Consider the following 26,024-nt stretch of genomic DNA (forward strand, 5'->3'; position numbering starts at 1 on the left):
TAATACTTTAATATTATTTTTTTTTTTATTATTGTTTAATGATTAATCAAATTATTCCTTAATTATAAAATAATATTTAAGCATAAAAATAATTATGGTAAATGCATTTTTCATAATATAATAAATAAAATTATTATTATCGTATAGTATAAAAAAGAATAATTTGTGTATAATATGTATTTCATGTATAAATATATGATATTTTTTTTCATCAGTACGCGATTTTCACAAAACAACCTTGAAAATACAAATTATCATCAATATATAGGTAAAATACAAAAATAATAATTCGTTTTTAATTTTATCTACATGTCCAAGATTCTGTATAAAATGTAACAAATACAAAAAAAAAATAATAATAAAATAAAATAATAATAATAATAATAATAATAAGGAATGTGTAGCATATTATATTACTGACGAGTAATAATATGTAATTTGAATATAAATATAAAAATGTAAATGGCATTAATGTTTTTATTATTATATTGTTAATGATTAATATATATAAATAATTATTGTTGTTAGAAAAGAAATTATTTTATACAAACACAAAAAATTTAAAAAGAAAAAAACATAGAATCATTATAAATAAATAATAAATAATAACAGTTTTCCGTTCTCAGAAAAACAATGGGTGTTGTAATACTTAATGCATTTCAGAATAAAATGTAAAATGTCAGAGATGATCATTTTTATTTGGCAACAAATCAAATTTTTTTAAGTATACAGTAAATATAAGTACAGTACAATAATTGAGGGTAATATCAAGGGAGGAGGAAATTTTGTTTCTGGTTAAAACTATAATTTAAAAAAATTCGGTTTCTTTTTTGAGCCTTGTGTTTTCACGGACCTGAAAAATGATAACGTTATTATAACAATACTAGCTGTAACTTATGGTTAAATAGTAAGATTAAACAAATATAATCAGCCTAAAAACTACATACTTATTTTAGTTATTAAAGATTAAAAATAGCGTTTTTATTTGATTTTACATGCTATCATCCAAATATTATAATTTTTTTACAATTTCAATGTCTTGTAAAAATTATTTATGAATTAGGACAATTAGGTATTCAATACAGGTTATCACTTATTTGTTATTGCCAATAGTTTTTTTTCTTTCTCTCGTGGTGAATTCAATATAATGTATATCAATGAAATATTTTTTCTGTCAATTTTTTTTTTTTTTTTGATCAAGAATTATAAATTGAATGTTCACCAATATTAATTTTTAATGGGGCAGTGTTTACACAAAAACTTAATAAGTAATAACTAATAACACTAATAACTACACAAATTGATAAGAATAGATATTAATCATTAATTTGAATTAGTCAGGAATTAAAAATTAAATCCTTATTTGGTACTATGTTCATACAACCATTGTTAATATTAGATTATATTTAAAAATAATAATTACGACTATACATTAATCCAATAATAAATAATATTGATTCTGGGTTATTATTTTTTACTAAAATTAACAGCTACGTTCAAAAATGTTATAATATGCTTTCATATATTAAACAATATCGAGTTACAAAAAACATTTATAGTTGTTAAGCAATAACCAATAATTACAATATTATATTATTATCACAGCTTAAAAATGTATACAATTGACCATCAGATTAATTTTTAACAAATTAAAAAATATTTTGAACATAGCTGTTGCTGGAAATAGAATGGATTAATCATTACATTTTCCCATGCGTTAAATGTGAGAAAAAACAATGGCTTATATTATAAAAATGAAAAATATTTGAATATCATTAGACAGGGTTGAGAAAATCCCAATTTTGAAATAAATAAGCCAAGTTTTTAGCACAAAGGAGTTAAATTGATAAGTCGAAACTAAGAGATGGTTGTTCATGTGCATTCCCTACATACCATTATTTATTTATTTTTTGATTGAAAAGTAATAATCTTGAAAATTTAACGAGACCACATGTCTTCGGCACCTAAATATTGTAATATTAATTCACGCCGTCCACTTGACCATAAGAATAATACAACAGTATAGTTTTATTCTAATTATGTTCACATTTAAAACTATTTTTACTTACCAAGAGAATTTGTATCATTTGATCCATTGTTTGACTCCAGTGAATCATCAAGAGAACTACCATGTACTGTTGATAAATCATCAATTGTTGAGCCTCGTTTACTACCAGTAGCACCTATTCTAGAAGTCGTGGTCACTCCAGTTCGTCTTTAAAAAACACAACAAAATGTACACATGTTATAGCAATTTTTTCAATAAACATATTATGTATTTTTAAGAACCTGAGTTTGCTTCTCAAATTATTATTCTCCCTGGATATTGATTCATTGGATTCCAAAAGTTCATCGAGATCGCGTTGAATTTTTCGTTTCTGGTGCTTTTCTCTGCTGATTTCTTCTTCTGCTTCCTCAATTTGCCTCTTCAGTGTTTTAACTCTAGCATTGCTCTAAAGAAAAAAAAAGTAGTAACAATGTCTGTGATAGGGTTTGACATACATACCTTTTCTACTTGTTCCTTGTACTGTTCAATTGTTCTTCTTTCATCTTCTAATTGCATTACAACTTCTTTCATTTTTTTCTCTAATTTACGATTAGCTTTTTGTTGTAATTGTCTTTCCCTAATCACGGAAAATTATTTTTAGTAATGTCAAGATGAAACAAAAACTCATACAACACAAGATTCTTTTAATCCATCAGTTTTTTTTTTTTTTATACTTACTTGGCTTCAGTTTCCAGTTGCTCGTCAAGATTGGCAATCTTAGATTCCAAGTTGGCAATGGCAGTTTTAGTTTTTACTCGTTGATTGGTTTCAATTTCTGCTAATTTGGCCTTTAATTCTTTGTTTTGTCTATCAAATAACATTTTATTTGTCTCCAATTTTTGTGTTGTTGCTCGTTCATTTGCCAAATCTAACCAAAATAATTAATAAATATTTTTGGTAATATATAAAAAAAAAAAAATTAATTTACCTGAATTCAACTGTTCAATTTGAATTAGAGCTTTTCTAATTCGTTCGTTCAACGCTTCGGACATTGTCTGTTCTTCTTCTAGTTCTTCTTCTAATGTAGATATTCTTGCTTCAAGACGACGCTTTTCATCGACCATTAGTGTACTGCTAACAAAATATAATACCTATTAAAAATATTCTAATTTTCCAACAAAAATAATAACACAAACCCCTTGTTAGAATTGCTATTCATTTCTTCGTGTAGATCATCACGTTCACTTTCTGCGACACGTCTAGCTCTTTCAGATGCAGATAATTCTTCTGTCAATAACAGCAATTCAGCTTCAACAGATTTCAATTTACGTTCAGTTTCTTTTGCCGTTGCCGAAAGCTCATCACGAGAAGCTCTAGCCTCTTCAGCATCACGAGTAGCATCCTTCAATTGAACTTGTAATTTTTTAAGTTGTTTTAAAGCATCTTCTTTTAATTTGTTGTGCATGTCTAACTGTTGTTCAAGATCTTTATAATCAGCTTCAATTTTTTTGCGACCAGCCATTGCAGTCGATCTTTGTTTGCGTTCGTCTTCAAGTTCAGCTTCAATATCACGGATTTGTTTTAAAAGTCCTCTACGTTTTTCTTCACTTTGTTCTTCTTTGGCCTAATTAACATGATTAATACAATAAAATACTTCAACAAAAATTGATTTATAGTAACTATGGTGAAATAAACTAAAAACATTAAATATAAGGAAAAATAAGGGTCTTTGAATCTTGTTAACACTAGTTAGATATAAATTATCATTATTGTGAGATATTATTTTTTTAAGTCACTTACAACAAGATCACGTTCAAACTGAGCCCTCAATGCTTGCATGTTCACTTCAAGTCTTAATTTAGCATCTTCGGTTATTTGAAGTTCATCTTCCAAATCTTCATTCTGAACACGAATCTCAGCCAATTGTGATTCTAATATTCGTTTTGCCTTTTCCAATTCATGAACCTGGAAAAAAAATGAATTCAATACTACTTTCAAAAATAGGTCAGTCATAAATGTGTACAAACATTTTTGTCAGCTGTTCCTTGATTATTTATCAATTCATCTAACTCATTTTGAAGTGTTCTCTTTCCTCTTTCCAACTCTTCAACTTTAACCATCAGTTCATCAAGTTCTCTGGTTAAAGAAAGCACACGTGTTTCCTTTTCTCGAGCTTCTCGTTCAGCAGTGTCACGTTCAATAGCCATTTGCTCGGAAACCGCCTAATATTTAGTATTTAAAATGATAATTTAAATTTTATTTCAAAAAGGAGATAAATATAACTATGTTGTTACCTTTTCTTCAGCAAGAGTTTTGTCAAATATTCTTTGTTTCTTTTCAAGTTCAATGACCTTAGATCGTTGGGCTTCTAAATCAATATTGATATCATCTAATTCGGATTGAAGTTTCTTCTTAGATTTTTCCAATTTATCATTTGTTGCTTGTAATTCTTCAATTTGTCGTTGTAACAATTCCACGTCCTACAAAATAGGTGTAAATACAAATTTCAAACTAAAAAAAAGCAAATATTAATATACCTTAAAGATTTTTTTATAAGAAGCTTCCATTGCAGCGGTTGATTCAGCATCATCTTCCATTTTTTTGCGTGTTTCAGTTATTTGTAAATTAAGAGCAACTATTTGTTTTTCCATGTTTTTCTTGGACTCTTCTTCTTCTTCCAATTGTTCTTGTAAAATTTCTTTTTCACTTTCAATTTGTTTTAGTTTTGAGTTCAATGACAGTTTTAACTTAGTTTCTTCTTCTAGTAGTGCCTTAATAAAATAACAATAACAATATATTAATAATCAAGCTAAAAAAAAAAAAAAATTAAATAATTATTTTAAATACTTGTGTTTCTTGCAACTGAGTTTCCATTGTTCCAGCAGATTTTTCTGCAGCAGAAGCTTTGAGTTCAGCTGCTTCTAATTGATTAACAATGGATTCAGATTCATTGCTAAGTTTAGAAAGTCTATCAATTAATTCATTTTTCGAACGTTCTGATTCTGCAAATTTACTTTGTATCTCACCTATAAAAAAAAAATTAATTAAAAAAGTTACAAAAAATTATAATTTATATTTTATTTATTATTCAATTGTTAAATTGAATCTTTAATTTTACTGTAGACTTTATTTTATTATTTAAAAGTTAGTACTTACTAAGTTGAGCTTCAGTAATTTTACGTTTCCTTTCTAATTCAGATTTTGAAGATGCGGAAGATTTGAGTTCAGCAGCAAGATCAGCATTTTCGGCTTCAAGAGTTTGTTTAGATTTTTCCAATTGACTTTTAGACTATAAAATAATTAAAAATTAAAGTATAATATAATTTTGCTACATATATGTTTTAAATTTCAGAGCAATACTTTTTTCAAGGATTCTATCTGTTCATTTATAACGGATATTTCTTGACTGTGTTTGTGTCGCATTTCGGTAATAATAATTTCGTGCGATTGTGTATCTTCTTCTAATGATTTCTTTAGGGTTGCCAATTCCTAATAGGAAACAACATTTATGGATATTAAGGTGTTTAAAGGTTAAGCATGTGAACTGATAAATGATTTATAAATATTATACCTGTTCTCGTTTAGCTCTAAGTTCATGTTGTGCTGCAGTTATGTCTAAAGAATCCAAAAGCTCATGTTTTAAAGCTTCAAGTTCTTCATTAAGGTCACGCTTTTGTTTTTCTGCTTTACTTCTGGCAGTACGTTCAGCTTCAAGATCTTCTTGAAGTTCCCCAAGTTGAGATTCCAATTCCCTGAGCGCTTTTTGAGATTGCGCTTTACCTGTAAAATGTTTTTTATAATAATAACTAATCATACAAGAATAAAGAAAAACTTACTTGCAGCTTCTTCGTCAATTCTCATAAATGCTTGGGTCAATTCTTCTTCTCGTTTACCAAGTTGTAATTGTAAGTCTTCTACTTGAGCTTTCTTTTCGTTTAACTGTTCTTTTAAATCATTTACCTAAAAATAATATTTAAAATGTATAGTATAAATTATTTCTAGTTTTCTATAGATGATATATTATAACTTATAATAAATATATTCTTACCTCAGTCTCAACTTTACGCTTAGTACGGTCCATTTCTTGTCTTTGTTGATTATCTTTTAATAGGCGTTCTTCTAATTCTGCAATGGATGATTCATGTTTTGCTTTTAATTTAGCTAGATGTTTAGCCTTTTCTTCTTCTTCAGCTAATGTTTGTGCCAAATCTGCAGCTCTTTCTTCTAAAACCTTTTTTTCTTTGACTTGTTTCACATTAGTGTCTTCAGCGAGTGCGAGATCTTCTTCCAACTTTTTAAGTTTGGCATCCATCTGAACACGTTCTAATTGAAGTTTTTGCCGTGCCCCCTCTTCTTCTTCTAATTGTTCTTCCAAATCCTAAAATTATTAAAAAAAAAAATAATAATATTTTTTGAAAATAATTTCGATTTTTAAATACTTAACAAGTTAATGGTACTAACATTTATATTAATTTGTAACTTCTTTTTCTCTTGAGCTAATGTACTAGATCTTTCTTCTTCTTCTTCAATTCTAGCTTCTAAATCATGCAATATTTCTTCTAGTTCTAATTTCCTAGCAGCAAGTCGAGCTCTCATTTCTTCAGCTTCAGCACATAATTCAACTTCTGCTTGTAGTTGTTCAGCCAAGGCATTTTTCTCATCCACTGCTGTTTGATATCTATTAGTAAAAAAATAATATTTTACATCTCGAGATATAAATTATTAAATAAAATTAAAAATATATTACTTCTTCTCGAGTTCAAGAACACCACGCTGTTGAGAATCTAATTTTTCCTTAACTACTTTCAATTCTTCTTCTTTAATGGATAATACTTCTTCCTGTTTGGTAACTTCTAACAGAGGTTTAACTTTAGTATATAATCTCCACCACTGCCAATTCCTCAGTTTTAAATATGCTGAACAATTGCGTTGAATAATACGAATGGCATTCAATTGTTGTAAACGTTTTTGATAATTTCTTCTTGCTAAGTACCCTCTACAGAAAGCCTAAAAGTCAGAAGTGATTAATAGTAAACTAAATAGTTTTAAATCTGTAATATAATAAAAATATTAATCTTAAGAATGTTTACTTGGAAGTTGACAATGAGGTCAGAAATTTTGAAGTCTCGTTCTTCTTCTAAATGAGCAAGAACACCTGCTCTGAAGAATATTTTGGACTGACCAACACGATAGAGATTTGTATCAAGTTCAAGAGCTTTAATCATTTTTTCACAAGCCTTTTTGCCATCCATAAAACCTTTGGGTATAGCATTTGATGTAAGAAGTTCATATCGTTGTCTGAACTCCTGGAATGGAATACGATTGGGGAAACCCTGTCTACAAATTCTAATTCCTTCTAAAACTCCATTGCATCGCAGTTGATCAAGTACAAGTTGAGCATCGATTTTACCAGCTCTTTTCTCGTGATTTGGGATAATACATCTTACAAAATTAGGATTAGTATTTCTTAAAGTGATCATCAATTTATTTAATTGTTCTTTATATAATTGCGACACTGTACGGAACATTCCTTTTCTTGTCCGTGCTCCAAACTGTGTATCAGTGAGAGCTTGATGAGCAATACCTACAATTTCCGCATCTTTCCAGATATGAGTTACAAAAGGATCTTGAGAAGCTTGTAGAAGTTGAACAATATTTTCATTCAATGGATCCATGTTCTTCATAAGCCACTTATGTGCAGAGTAATCAACTTTTCCAGCATAGTGGATTATTGAGAAATCAGCAACACCTCTAAAGTCTGTTTTATGGAATTTGGGATGAACACTTTGGGCAGACATCAGTTTTTCTACAAATGATTTATCAGTAGCTTTTGGGAACCAACATTCTTCATCCAATAAGGCCATAACACCCATAGGCTATGAATTACAAGAAAAATTAGTTTATGCTAAAAATGAATTGAAAATTAAACCACAATACATACTTTATCAATTAAATCAATAGTGGGTTGCAAATCCAATCCAAAATCAATAAATTTCCATTCAATACCTTCTCTTTGATATTCTTCTTGTTCTAAAATAAACATGGTATGATTGAATAACTGTTGCAGTTTTTCATTTGTATAATTTATGCACAGCTGTTCAAATGAGTTCAACTAATAAAAATAATAAAAATATATTAATACAAATTTAATTAGACTAAAATATAACAAAATAGTAACTAAAGAAATTACTTCAAATATTTCAAATCCAGCCATATCCAAAATTCCAATGAATGATGCTCCTTGTCTTTTAGATCTATCTAAAGATCGATTAATACGGTTAACAAGCCAACGGAACATACGTTCATAACATGCTTTAGAAATAGCTTCTACAGCAAATTCTACTTGTTCTTTGGTCTGGGCTTTGGATACATAATCTCTGCCTACTTTGATACGAGGTCTTAGGAAAGCTTTAGTCATTTCGGTTATAGATAAACCCAATAGATGAGCTACTTTTTGGGCTACTGTATTATCAGGTAAAGTTGCTTGATCACTATTGCGCTCTTGTTTAAACTGCATGTTTCCAAACAACATAACAGCACTCACAATTCGGAAAATTGCTAAAAAAATTATACATGGGCGTTAAGCTACATTTATTAAACAAATAATTGTGATTTAACATACCAGAATAATCTTCTGTTGTCATTCCCATGATATTCATAGCATTAACTGTTTCTCTAAATTCAGCAGCATCATCCACACCAGGTACACGGAGATTACCATTTGTAAGGAAACTATAAGTTTTAGGGTCCTCAAGTATAAATTCGGCTAAAAACAAAATATAAGATATCAATTTTAATTTAATCATAGCCAGTATAATTATGTAAAAATAAAAAGTAAATAATAATAATTTACTTTTTTGTTCAGCAGTTGCTCCGCATAGCAGTTGGTAGAAAATATGGAATGTGCGTTCATCTTTTGCTTGTCGTATAGCTCTCGATTTTTCCAATAAGTAAGTTTCAATGTTAGCACCAGCAATGAAACCAGAAGCATCAAAATTAATACGGATAAATTTACCCTGAAAATAGAAATTAAGTAAAATTTAGAGTCATTAACATATTGGTTAAAAACTGTTTAAAACAAAACTCACAAATCTAGAAGAATTGTCATTTTTCACAGTTTTCGCATTACCAAATGCTTCTAAAATGGGATTAGCTTGCAACAACTGTTGTTCTAATTCACCCTAAACAAAAATATATACATAAAATTTTTTTTTTATTAAACTAGAAAATATTTATCCACTCACCTCATAACTAACATTAGTATTACACTAGTTAAATAAGTACATCATCAATCCGAATGGAAAGCGTGCAAACATTTTTATAAGGCAATAAATATAAATATTTTAATAGATAATAATATATATTATTTAATGTATAACACAGTTTAGTTTTTTTTTTTAAAGAGAATATTAAATATAGGTTAAAAACTCCTGATACAGTTAGATACTTAAATAATAAACTAAATAAATTGATAACAATAAACTTAATATAATCATGTATACTTACAACAACTAAAGCTGGACCAGGTGACTGATTTTCCAAAAATCAACATGAACATAGAAAAAGAAAACAAGTAAATAAGTATAATATACGTATTTTTTAATATTTTTAATAGAAGGAATAAAGGAAGAACAATATTATTATAATAAAATTTAGCCTTTTACCAGATTTAAGAGGTACCTATAATCATTTTTAAGTTTGAGTAGTAAAATATTTTGTAAATAATTAGCAAAATAGAAATTTATTTTTTCTACATTGTATAAAACCAGTGTTTTAAATATAGAAAAATAAATAAATTACGTAATATTTTGTTTTCTTTTTCTTTTTAAGCAATTTACTCGATGAATGTTATACAGGTTCTATTTGTGTAACATGAATAAGAGGTGCTTATCTAATATTATAATATTGGTTTTATTTAACACAGGTAATGAAGTTTAGTATCTACATTAGCATTTTAGACAAATTAAAAACGTCAATAATAAAATTTACTTATTGTTTGTTCTGATCAGTTATATATAAAATTAGGTTTGCAAAAATGAATGGAAAACCTCCAATGGAAAAATTAGTGTCTTATAAAAATTATAATAAATGTCTTCTATAATCAATATTATTGAAAATGGGTAATAATAATACAACATGGATGTTTAAGTTAGCGTTATAAATTAAAGCTTTAATTCATAACCATACGAAATACATATTATGATTTAAAGGGCGTTCGTGAGAAATTTTAAAATATAATCAAGTACCTAAATGCCAAACGCAAAAATTAAAATACAATTAATTGAATATTTTAAATTGTATTGTAAGAATAAATTTATAGTTAAAGGAATTATTTTAAAACAATTTTCAGCTGAAAAAAATTGTTGATAAGCACATAGACAGTTCAAGTGTAGTCCACATAATTATTACAATCGTGACGCTATAATAGGCAAGCAAACGCGCATAACTTAAAAGAAAAAACCATTTGGTATATTTGCGTAAATGCCTACTATAAACAATAAGTTAAATTATTATTGATAAGACACATCAACTTAAGAACTCATTTGAACGCGTAAAATTACAGCTATCTGTACAACTTGGTCGAACACTTATTAATAATCTATGAGACACGTTCTTTAATGTCAATAAATTACGACGGCCGATGACTAATGAACGAATCATTTGTTGATTTTTAACAATTTTAGAATTATCTTTTATAAGATATTTTTATACCAAACGCATTCTATATTATAATTAATAACAAAAATATTACACATAACTAGATGCTCCTAATATATGTATAAAAAAGAATTTAATAACGACGTTTCTTTGGTGTGAACTTACTAAATAAATTTCGATAGAAATATAAATCAATAAGGAAATGTATAAAATCTTTGTAAGCCGGTTAGAAAAACATTTTACCACTTTTCAATAATACAATATATTGTGGTAGTAATTGTTATGCTTTATGGCCTTCTTTGATTAGGTGAATTTATATGGCTAATCGTATGTTTGGGTAGGTACATTATTTCAACAAATATAATTTTAAACATAAGCGCGTCTTAAACAATATTGCCGTTTCAATACTATGTATCACGAGGTAAGAATACCAAAAAGAAAACATATCCACAACACACAAGACGCTAAATATATATTTTTATTTTTACACAAGTCATTGCGTAAACAAATATATTATATTTTTTGTTTCCGAACACTGCATAATATGTAGCGTGCTTATAATGTTAGAAAAATATTATCGTTTTACCTACTAAGGTGCGCAAACATTCTAGATAGTTTTTATTAAAAAAAAAAATTGTTTTAATTTTTAACATAGTTATTAAAAGTAAGTACCTAATAATAATGTATATTACAATATATATATCGTACTTGTTATTTATATGCGTTGAACGGTACCGCAATTTCTTTTCTCTGTTCAAATTCGCATGGCGGAGAACGTGACGATTAACATAAATGCGCGCACGGAACAAAGACGCGGCGCTATGCGTTTTTAGACGATTCCGGTCGCGTTTATACCGCGCAATAGAAAAAAAACATGCTTTACACGATAATACGATACAGAGGTAATATAGGACACCACAACTATAATATATATTCACAGCGTACATACATACACGTCCCCGAGAAACACGACTAATGAGTAGAGTTCTTATCTCCAAAAAGGTATTATGCAACTCGTGTGTATCTATTATTCTATAGGAACATGTATGCTCCATATGCACGAGTATATAATATAACTATATAAGTATATCAAAAAGTCGTATTGTATTGGCGCCTGGCGGATTTGGGCGCATCTTTTTTATTCAATTCCAGACTTTTTTGAAAACGAACTTGAGATATTCAAACAAGTGCCAACTTAAAAAATAAAAATGGTCATCTTGCATATTCAATTTTACATAAACAATTGTTAGATAGCTTTTAAATGTCTTTAATGGCCGTAATTTATCATTCTATATAATCGCAGCGTTTCTTAACTTGAAGGTCCCGACCCCCTAAAAGGTTGCAAACTAATTTTTTAGTCACCCACTTACACAAAACATATATATACTTAAGGGCCGTTAAAAATTGAACATACATTTGGGAAGGCACTACAGAAAAAAGGTTGAAAATACTGTTAATTGTATTACAGTGATTTAGTGTAAATGGTCCAGAATAATAATTTAAAAATAATCAATATTATAAAATATTTATAAGTTATACGCCAGTAAGAGAATTGATTCATTTTAGATTTAAATAAATATTTGCAGATTTTACCTAAATATACTTATCTAACAGAAATTAAAACTTTTTTTACGAAAAATATAAAAATATAATTTATGGCATCAGCGTAGTAACGAGAAACGAATTATCATGAAAAAAAGGAGGTGTTCAAGTGTGTAATGCTCTGCTATAGAGTAGGTATCGAGCGGACCTCAGATTTAGAGTAGATCACTATAATGGGTTAAATTTGAATGCAATAATAGGTATCATATACAATTAAATCATGTACAAAAAATACAAATTTAAGCAACTAGTGAGTGTTTCAAGTTTCTATAACTACTAATCTTAAACTATAACAAAAATTTAAAATTATTTGACTGTATACAATGATTAATTTAACACGTGAATATTTGATTTTGTAAAAATTTAAACTTGAATTAATAAGATGTTTTTAATTAGCTAACGCTCAAATTTTTCTATACCTAATTATTGTAAGCAATGTAAGCCAAACTAATGGAAAATATTGTATTCAATTTTCAACTATTAGCTACTTATACCTACAATTTTTTTTATACATTTCTAACTATAAAATAATTTACAAATATTTACGATTTTGACAATTTTTTTCAATATTGAAAATTAAATAGTGTGACGAAAATACCAATCTAAATAACTGGTGAAATTTACCTTATAAAACCTTGTTTTACACCTTTAAGTTTTTTAGGCTTAGACAATTTTTTTATCGACATCCAAAAAAAAAAATACTTAGAAAAATCGAAAATTCCAATTGTTCAAATGCCTCAAAGCCAGAATATTAAAATTATGTACAATTTAACAGTGTATAGATAACGCTATTATAAACATTTGGTGAAAATTTCAAATATTTACAGTGATTACCTTTTGAGTTATAAGTTATAACTATATATAAAAAAATAGATTTTGTCAAAAGTTATAGTTTTGTATAAAAAAAATCCCGTTTTCCGTCACTTTTTTGTGGTTTTTCCCGATTTTTTTGAAAACTACTGGAAACTTCAAGGATAGTCACTTTGACATCGAAAACAACCCCTGAAGTAAATTGAAGCATTATTTCAACAAGTTATGGTGTACACAGATACAAAAGATTTACACATAATTGTAAAATCAACACAATCATAACTCCGTTCAGAATCTAAAATGTGATGTAATTATTGGTTCTGCATGAATAAAAATATCTTATATTTTATACCAAAATTAAGTATTCACAAACTTATTTAATAACCTAAGACTTGATATGCATTAAAATATACCTTTACTCAAATATACGTTTACGATTTTTGTTATTCGTACTTCTATGTAGATTAAGCGTTATCACTAAAATAATATTATTATTATTATATTAAGGTATTGCCGGATGTCGTGTTATTAGGACTGACGTAGGCTGTATTGAAAGAAAAACATATTATTATCATTGTTATTTAACATAAAAATCACACGTGTATGTGGTATATACCTAAATATATATACTGATTATACTGAGTATAAGGTCTGAGTGTATACGATTCAAACGCGCGTATTATTGTTATTATTATAAAATCATTATAATCATAAATTATCATCATTGTCGTCGATAGTTTTTAAACAAACCATGATGATTTGTAAACACCAATTGAAAACATTAATACATTAATATAGCTGTTAGTGTTAGGAAACGGTATAGGAAAATATTAAATAATGTCAACGACGACTTTTTTCTACTTGTTAATATTTTAAAAAAAAATTATTACTCACTGTACACATGCAATAGATGCAATAGTATTTTAATTTGTTATATCATTGATTATTATATTCCAAACTAAGAAATTTACACGATTATTTTAACTATAGGATTTGAATTTTTAAAAAGACGTTTCGCAAATTCCGATATTATTATAAATTGATTACGTTTTATAAACGTTTAAACATAATTACAGATAATATGTTTTTTATTAGGTTTGAAGTATATAATTTTATGATAACAATATTTCTAGAGTGTTTTCTAAATTATAATACCTAATAAGACGATTAAACCAGCTTATCTGGTAGAAATCGCAAGGGGGCCCTAACGTGGTCAAACGCATGAGTCATAATGCATACATAATTCCAACACGATAACGAGCGTTCGATTAAAAAAAAACGGAATCGTACGCGGAACACCTATAGAGAACAAGACGAAATTTCATATAAACGATTATAATATGAATTGTATTTATACATATTTGTAATTTTTTTTTTACATTTGTCGCAGCGCACAAGGCCAATCGCTAATATGTTTAAAGCGTACCTACATCACGGACGTCGTGATAAGCACAAAAAGCTATTTATGGTAACATGCACATGAGTTTTGGGACACAGCTTCGGAGTAGATTCTATACCGCTACGTATATTTAATGTGTGTTTCACGCCAATGGATAAATTACAAAATACGCTATTCTAAAGTTTGTTTAAGAAGCGATTTTTACACCGCGTCAATTCCATAATAGGTCCTCAATGTGGCATTATCAAGCAAGTCATTGGCTCAATGTGACAGAAAAATAAAAACAACAGATAGAAGGCCAAGCCGATCCAACGGAGCTTTAACTTCTAGTCAGAATAAAAAATAATAGTATACCTACATCGTAAGCGACAAAAAAACAATAAAGCAACTATACTGTTATACGCACTATTGCTGAAACCAATTACTAAACATTTAATGAATCAATAGTGAACTAATGGTCCCTTAAACTATGATTTATGGTTCATAATTGACCACATTAAATTTTAAAGAAACATGAAATTAATTTATTTTTTATTCAATCCGGCATACTATACGGCGTACTATACTATATTATACTATACGGCGTACTTTTATATAGTATTGTTACTATACAATTATTAAAAATTGTACGATTGGAGTGTGCTGTAAAACATAACACAATATCTAGAATCTTAAGCTCTTTAACAACACAGTCATAATACAATGTTATCATAATTTGTAAGAAGAAAAAACCAATCTTTAAGACATTCAAATTTGTTAAGTTAGATTTATCGAAATTTAAAAAAAAATAGAAACACCAAGACCAATATTTACTAATGTAAATAAAGACATTATATAGTAAATAATAAAAAATATCCTCACATTTAATCATATAATTTGGAACGTCACTAACATTTATCTCTACTAATATACTTTGGCTAATATAAAAATCGATTCGTACTAATCGATGATTATTTTACTTTTTAAAATACGACTAAATAATAACATGTTATATTCTAAATTGGACAGATTGAGCGATTTATTTATCATTGCTATCAATGTTAAAATAATAAAAACATTTAACACTAGGCACTAGCGTCTAGCACGTGCCGAACTGATTAAACACCCGTCATTGTAACCTATTCATAAACTTATGCCGTTAAATCAGACGTGACTGTGTGCTAAACAAACAAATTAAAATAAAAAGCAACTTCGCAGAAATTCAAGAATTTATTTTTTTAAATGTTAAAATATTCTCAGTTCCTCGACTAAGTAAAACTCAAACTCTACATTTTATTCCTTTTGTTTTAATAAAATGTTCTAATCAACTCGAAACCTATTATGAATGAATTATGGTATTTTATTTTTATATAATATTACGTATAGTTGTTTATACAATATAGAGGCCCCATTACATTTTAATCAATGACAATTATTATATACATATAATAAATATAATACATAGTAATGAATCGTTAGTACCTATTCATATGCCCAAAAATAGACTAATGCATATGATAACCGTATGTGAATTTGGGTAACCAGGCGGATGTCTTATATAATGAGAATTTGCACATGACACGGTTAAGAAAATAAAAATTGTGACCATATGTGGACTGATCAGTTTGGTGCCAAATAAGGCAGCAAACTCAATATCATCCTTGTAACTGCACGGGAGTCCGTCAAATCTAAACATTACTTTCACTGTACTCAACCATAAACATTAATTCTCTGTAATATAAAATATATCGACATTTTGTTTTCTTCGGACAAAATCATTCTACATAATGAATATTAATTATACACGCAAGTGACATGAGTATGTACACGACATCGACACGATAGAATCAGATACCTCTATATATACTATGAAAAAATAATACGAGTCACGAACGACAAGTATAGATATCAGTCAAAAACAAACGACCAAACCGAATTTGGTTTGATATTTTATCTTCTATTATTTGATTCGAAAATCAGCGTGTAAGGTCGTCGGAACACTAAGAAAATTATTATAATTAAGCATTCAACGGAAACCGCCTAAATTGGAATCGACTACTGACGATACACAGACATTGACGATTATAAAGGCATGATGCTTATGTTAGACATGAATATTTTACCATCTTAGAGTTAGAACCACCATTCATGGGTGTTTAACTTCAATATGTACACAACAATGACGAGTTTCGCTATTATTCCAAACAAAATAAGGACAGATTATGTATTGTTCAAGCCAATAAAGATAATAGCTTTCACCACGTTTACCACTAAGTAATGATTCGTGTATAGTGCACACACCACGCCACAGCTGTTTAAGGCAAATATTAATATACAACGGATAGTGCAAAAATGCATGTATATAATAAGTATAACATACTTGTACAAGTATACAAGATAAACGTACGACGTGTCTCGTATCTGTCAATCATGAACAGCATCAGCAGTATATAAATAAAGTATAGACCAAGTAATATTATACACCTATCAATTAGAAAGAATACAAATCACTATAGGGTATAAAGTGTACCTACTATACTAATGTAATAATTTTGTGATATGACTAAAGGGAACATAAGGACATAAATAATAGAACAAATATGGATAGAAATATTGCAAATCCATAACTAAGGTCAACTCCATTCTGGTTTTCATAGTATACCAGCTTTCACGTAAACCCTTACAGATTAAAAACGGAAAACCTCATACGGTATAATATGTGAATTATTACAGTCGAGTTTTGCACGCGTCCGTCGACGTAATGAATAAAACAACAGAGTAAACGTGAGATCTATTAATGCAGGCAGGTTAAAAATCACAGTGTATTACATGAATTACTTTTCAGATATCCATCTAAGAGCCTAATATAGAAATGGGAGTGGTTTTGAGTTAAATCAACATTACGCCTTCATTTCAAACCTACAGAAATGCTAAAAGTACAAAATCTACACATATAACATTAATTTGCAACAACTTCTTAATATACGGTCGCTTGCTTTTATTTTATATCAACTTGAATTTAGAATTTTTTGTACTTCATTTGTTTAAACTAATTATTGAAATTAATTGATAAATAGAACTCGTTAAAATTAAACTAATTATTAAATTTTATACAAATTCAAATTAAAGTCAATAAAGTAAATACAATTTCTCAATAAAAACTATCGATACTTTTTATTGTATGTGTTGACTAATTAATGTTATGGAAATGTCACTATTTAAAATGATTATTTATTGATTTTTATAAAGAAATAATTTTATTTGTTTATTATAATAGTGATTTAATTCGAATAAATAATAAGTGGGTCGAATACGAAATGTATAAAAATGATTACATGATAGATATATTATTACTCACAGCGTGTTGAATCACTCCTTTGGGTTTTGATGCAGCCACGTAAGCCAGGTATTGAATAACTTTTTTCGTGTTCTCGGTTTTTCCAGCACCTGATTCTCCAGTACACAGTATAGATTGATCTTCTCGATCTAAAATACAAAAAATATATAATATGTTTCTTTTTTTCAACCTATACAAATATTAATAAAACGTGTATTTAACCTTGTAACATTGATCTGTAGGCAGTATCAGTTACTGCGAATACGTGTGGTGGTACTTCATGACGTTTGTTACCTTTGTAACGTTCCATTATATTTTCTGTGTAGATAGGTAATCTCTTGTATGGATTAACCACTACACAAAAGAGACCAGAATATGTCTAAAAATTTAAAAGATAGATTTATATCACATATATAAAAACATAAAATAATAATCAATCCTGATCCCTGGTGTGATTCGAACAACATACAAACCTTATTTTTCTATATATATACATTACATTTAGGGATATAAGTTCAACATTACTTAATATTATTTCAAAAAACAAAAATTGCTAAGTGAAAAAAAATGTTAATTTTCAACAATAAAATTTAGGGTAATAACTAGGAACCGACCAACAATTTTTACAAAACAATATTACGAGTATACCTATTGAATAATAATCCTAATTCATATTATTTTGGGAATTTGTAAGTAATTATAACTATTATCAGTTATCACTTATCATACAATTATAAAAACGAAGTATATGTTTTTTATTGGTCCTTTTAAAATAAGTGTTAAATTTCCCATCATGTCCTGTTTTCTTGATAGTTCAAACAGAGAACAAATCCCAGACAAAAATACAAATAAAAACCAGTTTCATAAAAACAACATCCGTTATTGTCCTAAAGAATATATTTTATATTTATTTTCTCTGTTATGTGTAGGTTAACTTCTATACACGTTACATTAGTACAAATATAATAAACTACCTATTAAATATTTTACGAAAACTATCATTTATATATTATTTGAATGAATACCTATTATTTATGATTATATAGATCATTAATTGTTAAACATTGTATACCTTCTATTTATTGTACGTACCTAACTAAATTTTTTGTCACTAGTCAATAAATATAACATATTACATTGATATAATAAATATTCATATTTATCTCATTGGTACTTGACTAAATAATAATATAATTGCAAAATGACTTTTGCGATTTTATAGTATGAACCATCAACATTTATAATTATTAAATAAATAATAAGGGAATACTTTTATATTTTAATATTAAACATGAATTTGGGACAATGAATAAACTCATAGCTTATCTTAGCTATACATTTTAGATATAATTTTATTTCGATTCCATACATAAATAGCATGAACATGAGATTTCAAGTTTAAATTAAATATGTTTAATATTTTGTATTGGCGACCTTGAATTTGCTAGTACCTAACTTTATAATATGCATTTTAAGTCATAAGGAAAATTATTTTAGAATACACATAAAAAAACGTATAAAAAAAGTAGTTTTCTTTTACTTTATCTTAAAAGGGCTTGAAAAAGTTAAAATTATTTTATTTTTCCATTTTCAAAATTAGCTGAAAGACGATAGTTGAAATTTAATAATAGGTATATGAATATTATGAACTATACAAATAGAGATTCAATTATTTCTGAAAAAAGGTTTAATAAATAAATAAAGTGCACGTGCACACTTGTAAACACAACACATTTTACATCAATATATATATTTTTTATGACGTATTAGTATAAAATGTATAACGACTAATATTTAATAATATATTATTATAGAACTTGGTTATTATTACTTATTATGAAAGAAAATAAATAAATTATAAGTACATTTATTGAAAAAAATTGCATTTTATTGCATTATTATACTGATAAACTATTTGACCTAATTGATTTCTATAAGGAATTTTTGAATGGCCGTTAAATCTGATTAAATGGTGCTAATTTCCAACGAATTCCGTGAATGATTCAATACGCCGACAAGGTTTCTCCTGCGTTTCGTAATAGAATTAATTTTTAAAATGGACCAGGATTCCAACATACAGCATTATTGTTGCGATTACTAATCGGTTATAATAACAAATGACATTTGTATAGTGAATATTAGCGGGTTTAGCCTCATATAGACACATACAAATAAAATGAAAAATTCTATTAAACTATAAGCGAGACTATATGTATAGTACTTAATCTATTATATAAAAATAAGTTATTTTAATTAATTAAAAATTAAAAGATATAAAAAACGAAATAAATGATATACAAAAATAAATAGCCAAGGAGAAAATATGAATAAAAAAAAAAAAAAAACGCATATTTGTTAGAAAAGTGTTATATACGATTATGTTGACTATGACTCATAGGATTGAGGCTTTACTCATTCCTTGGACATAATATAACCACTCCTCTTTTTAAGAATACGCGTTTGAGCTCTACACAGTAAATATTAATTAGAATATTTGACAAAAACATTTCGACTATTCTCAAATCCATTAGAACGAAAAATGAAAATGTAATTAAAGCAATACACTGAACTCTCTCGATTTAGTTCATAACCATAGATAGGTAGATAGTATACATGTTATGTAACTAACGATTTTATACAGATACATTGTTCAAAACATTTCGTGGATTTTTTCAATAAAAATTCCTATATGGTAAAAGAGTCATCCAAATGAATGAATGACGTATATTATTATAAAATATAGTACAAGCAGCTATAATAATTGAAATCAAAAAAATAAAAAACATCGTAAAGTATCATAATTATACAAATATATAGTGACATTTAATTGAATGATTAAACTAAAATATGACGAAATCATTAATTATAGATAAAACATATTGTACATAAAATATGACATTTAAAAAACGAATAGAAAGTGTTTGAACTTAATTTTAACTTTAAGATATCTTGTTATTATAATATCAGCTTAATAGCAAATATACAATTTTAATGTAGTGTTTATATTGGTAACATTATACAGAATTACATGTCACGAAATACGTAAATGTAAAATATTAAATTGTACTTCTAAATCTATTTTATGAATTTAAATTGGATTATGTTCAATATATATTTTGAACGATGTATCATAATTTATAATATAAGATAATTAAAGTTTTATCTAATTCGTAAAATCAATCATTCAAGCCCAATAAAAATAATTGATGTTGCGATTTTATGTAGTGTATTATACTAATAACGGTAATTGGGCAAATAAAAAAAAAAATGAACTTCTATATTAAACGAATGTATATTAGACAATGTCATGACACAGCGACACATAGTTATTTTATCTTGGTTTTCATTTTAACGAGCATTATTTTTAATTGTTTTAATCTTTTAATGTTCTTAATATACATAGCAGACAACAGCAAATGGTGACCAACAACCAAATCTAGGATTGAATATTGAAAGAAACAAACACTATCTATAGTATTTTTGGGTCTGAGTAATCAAGTCTTAATAATTATTTGTTTTCGCTTAGTAGTAAGTTTATTACATATTATGATATAATATTACGATTTATGAACACATTGAACAAATACGCTAAGTATGTTTCTACAACAGAGGTTAATACGAGGGTGAGTTGTCCAGACAAGATTATGTCACACTGGCTGACCTGAAATGACCTGCAGGCTGCATTCCAAGGTGCTTAATAATAATAATAATAATAATAATAATAATAATAGCATTTTTAGTGAGTATTTGGGTTTATTTTGAAATATTAATATGAACGTTACTGATTTATAATTTTTAAATATATTTAAAAAATGAAATTCATAATAATATAATCATAACATGCATTTGTTGGTACCTTTAAACATTTTAGCATGTTTCTGTTGAAAAACAGAAGCAACAATCTAAAAATACCAACTGGTATTAAGACGACTATTATTATAACATATTTAAAAACATATTCTATTTTTAATTTTTTTTTTTACTACTATTTTCATTAATTATTCAACATTTATAATAAAATTAAATACAAATTTCAATTATCGCATTAATTAAATAATGTAAATATATTTTTGAAATTCATAATATTAACTCAGCAACTGAAATATTATTATATCTACTTAACAAACAAAATACAATACATAATATTATGTAGTGTAAATAATATCGTAAAAACAATATTAATCAAATAACTAATTAAAAAACCTTAGTATTTTCTAAGTTATATATCTACAACATTAAAAAGTATTCTAATTTTTTTATCACTAAATGTTGAATTAAAAATTACTTTTAATACTTATAGTAGTACCTAAGTACCTACAGTATAAATTGATGTTTACCTCAACTATTATAATAATACTGATGGTCAATTTATTTCATATGCATATTTTTTAATATCTTTTTAGTTGCATAGATTTTTTTGATGATTAAACCTATTAGTATAAGTACCTACCTAGTAATTAAAAACATAAAGTTAATTTTTTTCAGGTGTTATTTTCATACAATTATAAAGTTAATTGGAATAAAAATGTAAACTTCCAAATACAAATATTTTATAAACTAAAAGAATTTACTTTAAAAAATATAAAATTCTTAAATACAAGGAATACCCATCGTTAATTACAACATTCTCTGTTTTATGTTTTAATAAATATTTACATTAAATATCTAGATAGTCGGTATTTAACAAAAAAATTATTATTATTTTATAATACCTATTAAGAAAAGAAATATACATCTAACGTTAACTGCAAGTCCAAAAGTTAAATGTATTTAATGGTGTTAAGTAATTATATTATAATGGGTATTATCTCAATATACATTAATATAATTACTATTCATATCTAAATAACTTCTGGTATAACTCAACTACTTAACTATGGTCTCGGCTATAATACTTTGTAAGCCTACCATCAGTATGTATGAGTACAAACACATATTATAAAAACAAAAAATGATTGACAACTATAACATTTTTGAATAATTAAATTTATATAGGTAAAAATGTAAAGGGTTGTCGACAACCTTGTCCTATAATCTTGACTACTAGTATAATTTTGAAGCCAAATATGGTTTACTGGTATCTACTATTTAAAACCGTCTTAAACTTTCACATTAAAATGGTTACTATTTAATCTACAGACATTTAACCATTATTTGTCTAAATAAATACTTATACAATTATATTACACACAAATACTTATATGGATTTCTTACAATTTATTAGTAGTAGAGGTACCTTCTTAACATTGATATGTATTTTCATTTACATTAATTACTTTATAGATATAAAGAAAGTTTACCCTAATAAGCCCAAGAACATTTAATTTAAAAATATCTATACTAATAAACGATTGAAATTTTTTTAACACATCTGACACAGTGAATTAATTAGTTTTATGATTCATTTTTTATATTAGATAATAATTGTTAAAAAAAAAAAATTGAGTAGGTACTAAGCACATCGTGGTAGGTATTTAGAAAATAGTTTGATTATTTTGTTAAGTATTGAACTAATGTTTAAATGTGTAAAAATTGATAAACTAGGTATAAATATAAGTATAATTAGGTATCTAAATTTTAATAACACTTATTTGTAAATATTAAATGTTCTATAAATCAGTAAGTACATAATACTTATAACCAACTAATTTACATTTAAAAAATATATATATAATTTAGGTAACTGTTTTATGAATAGGTAGGTACCTATAACAAATTATAAAATAGTTACCTAATTCAATGCTTATTAGTAGTTTTTGCTTTTAGTAAATAGATACTTAATGCATTTGCATTGGGTGTTCTAGAAAAGTTTATATATACGAGACAAATATTTCAATATGAAAAAATAGCTAGGTAGGTAGTTACTAGTACCTAATGTTAATAGTTAGGCACCAATAAAATTGTTTGAGTATTTATATACCTAGGTAAGAATTATTAAATACAAAAGCCAAAACGTCATTCTTTTAAAATAGTTGTAAACGAAAGATAAAATATAAATATTTAAGACAATCTATTATTTTACATTTTATCAAGAATTTTACTAGTTGTTTTAAGTAATCCACATAATATGATAAATGATATATATTTTTTAGGCATGAATAAGTAAAATAAAAATATTAATTATTATCTATTTCAGATTACAAATCAAATTTTTTACAACAATAAATTGTCTAATTAAATAAACTGTAATAGGCAATTTTGAGGACAATACTTATTAGTTATTATGAAGTACATTTGAATAGGTAGTAAATACTTAAGCCAAACTATAAAAATTTCTCAAAAAAATGTATTGTTATTATATTACTATTACTTATTTATTTAAGAAGGGTAAATGCTTGACTAAATGTAATATTCCAGTAAGAACAAAAATTGTATAACTTATAAAATTCTAAATGGCTTATGTCATATGAATATTATTCAATCCATAAAATTGATAATTGTAAACTATAAATTTAAAAAAGAAAAAAACTTGTTTTTTTTAACATAAATAATATGAAATACCTACATACTTTTCATTGAACATACAAATCAACAATATCAAAATAATGTAGCTAGGCATTTAATGTTTAAACTGATGATGCTAATTGGTTTAGAAATTTTAAGATTATGTGAAGTGCTACCTACCCTAATTAAAAGTTTCCATCATATGAATATTTTAACAAAATATATTATTGAACCGTTTTATTATAATTATGTTCAATGTATTGAATGCAATCGAATAAAGGAAAAAGAGATAAGTTCAGTGTATTTCTGGGACTTTTCATAAGTGTTTCGACTTTATTACATGTATTGTAAATATTATTATAACAATTGATATATACCTAATTATTCAGATTAGTCAGGAAAAAGTACAAATAGATAATACAATACATTCCACTAAGACGGAAGATTGCACAGGGGAACAATATGCTTCATCGTCAATTTGAAAACCGGTTGTTCGTCGATAGAAATTTCAAATCACACAGGGCAATTGGATGGTTCTAACAAAAAAAATACTGTTATTGACTTACATATATCAGTCCTGAATAGTATCTATCCTTGATATTGTGAAGTACACAGGCCTCGTTCAAGCACGTTAACTCGGCCATGTCTTCACTCTTGTCGAACTTCGGAGGGTTCATCTTTTGTATGACATCCTTGTCGACGAGCACACGCTTTCCGGTCTCGGCGATTTCCACCTCGACCTCATCGCCTCGTTCGCCTTTGATACCGGCCGAAACGAAGCCCTGGCTCTCGTGGGGCACCCACACCAGACGTTTTTGAGTCCATTCCGCCTGTGTGGGTTGATCGTTGAGCTGATTGCGATCGACGGCCAGGTATTTCATGAACGGGTCCGAGCGGTCGGTGTCCATGTCCATGGCTACGAGGGTTCGGCGCACTCGCGTACGTCGTCCACGGGCGCGACGGATACAAATATGTGAGTAATGTTTAAAAAAAAAAAAAAAAACCAAAAAACGGTCTGTACAATCAAAAACAATTGAACGCGTTTAAAATACAAAACAAACGTGTCTCGAGATTATATAAAAATACAAAACGTATAATATTAATATTATTATCGGTCGTTGTCAAAAGTCAGTGGCGAACGCGTCCGGGTTGCTGCAACGCATCTGTATTCTGTGGCCTGTGCCGGGTCTGCGGTTGTCGCGTCCGTCGGGCGCGCGCGATACGAATAACGCGATTACGGTCGAGAGCGAGCGAGAGAGAGAAAAAACGGTCGGGTCTCGCGTTCCTCCTCCACCGAAACAACTATCGAAGACGCTATAACAGACGATGCGCTGTGGTGGCGGTGCGGTCGTCGTGGTGGTGTGCCGCCGAGTTGTACGGACTACGAGTTGCAACGCTATCGGTGCCGGACCGCGAACGTCTTTCCGTTCACAAGGTAGCGGGCCCGCCTCGGTTCGTTCGTGTGCCGTACCAGTTGTGTACCACCCGGGAGAAGCTGTTCTTTACAGTTTATAGTTTATATTATAGTTCTCTCTTTATGGTTTTCATCCGTTCTCGGTGGGACACAACGATGACGAGTCGCACACCCGCTGATAGGAAAAAAAAAAAAACATTTTTAGCCGACGGGTGATGACGTATAATAATATTACAAGGATGACGAACGTATTACCATTTACCTATTATAACGTCAATGAAATTATTACAACCGTAGGTACAGTGTTGTTTAGGAATAATGAGTGTTTTGGCAGTAAAATACGTGTGTGAACGGGGAATACGCCGCAATGCCGCATACGGAATAATAATAATAA

At 27.6% G+C, this 26,024-nt stretch overlaps 1 protein-coding gene across 6 annotated transcripts; it reads right to left on the minus strand.

The window, feature by feature from the left end:
- Positions 1-6: 6 nt before the first annotated feature.
- LOC114125944 (myosin heavy chain, non-muscle) lies at positions 7-25,776 on the minus strand. 6 transcript variants are annotated; one of them, XR_007604228.1, is made up of 31 exons: positions 24,783-25,776; positions 17,995-18,151; positions 17,794-17,921; positions 9,494-9,517; positions 9,232-9,255; positions 9,076-9,168; positions 8,841-9,003; positions 8,610-8,753; positions 8,178-8,545; positions 7,929-8,099; positions 7,078-7,863; positions 6,735-6,994; positions 6,449-6,665; positions 6,036-6,365; positions 5,824-5,947; positions 5,559-5,767; positions 5,348-5,476; positions 5,144-5,276; positions 4,835-5,013; positions 4,525-4,758; positions 4,282-4,467; positions 4,015-4,209; positions 3,788-3,952; positions 3,184-3,611; positions 2,976-3,121; positions 2,726-2,915; positions 2,507-2,624; positions 2,290-2,453; positions 2,070-2,215; positions 1,894-1,996; positions 7-853 (listed from the first exon to the last, which is right to left on the minus strand). XR_007604228.1 is itself a non-coding variant. In XM_027989774.2 (31 exons), exons 1-30 carry the CDS (start codon positions 25,128-25,130, stop codon positions 1,939-1,941), a joined length of 5,985 nt encoding a protein of 1,994 aa, XP_027845575.1. In that variant the 5' UTR covers positions 25,131-25,776; the 3' UTR covers positions 7-853; positions 1,894-1,938. The 6 variants fall into 6 exon arrangements, 5 of the variants coding, with proteins under 5 accessions (XP_027845575.1, XP_027845576.1, XP_027845579.1 ...); XM_027989774.2 differs by having other exon boundaries at positions 1,894-1,964; XM_027989775.2 differs by having other exon boundaries at positions 1,894-1,964; positions 2,976-3,118; positions 24,783-25,774.
- Between the last annotated feature and the right edge of the window lie 248 nt (positions 25,777-26,024).

This window comes from Aphis gossypii, chromosome 2 (genome assembly GCF_020184175.1).
Source record: "Aphis gossypii isolate Hap1 chromosome 2, ASM2018417v2, whole genome shotgun sequence".
NCBI classification, from domain to species: Eukaryota; Metazoa; Arthropoda; class Insecta; order Hemiptera; family Aphididae; genus Aphis; species Aphis gossypii.

Bases quoted from the DNA above. Each gene is read 5' to 3' on its own strand.
- LOC114125944 (XM_027989774.2), bottom strand. From the start codon at position 25,130: ATGGACATGGACACCGACCGCTCGGACCCGTTCATGAAATACCTGGCC. The intron at 7,864-7,928 runs GTATGTATTGTG...TGTAATTCATAG, and splicing joins CTATTGATTTAATTGATAAA to CCTATGGGTGTTATGGCCTT. The intron at 3,953-4,014 runs GTTTGTACACAT...TTTTTTTTCCAG, and splicing joins AAGGAACAGCTGACAAAAAT to GTTCATGAATTGGAAAAGGC.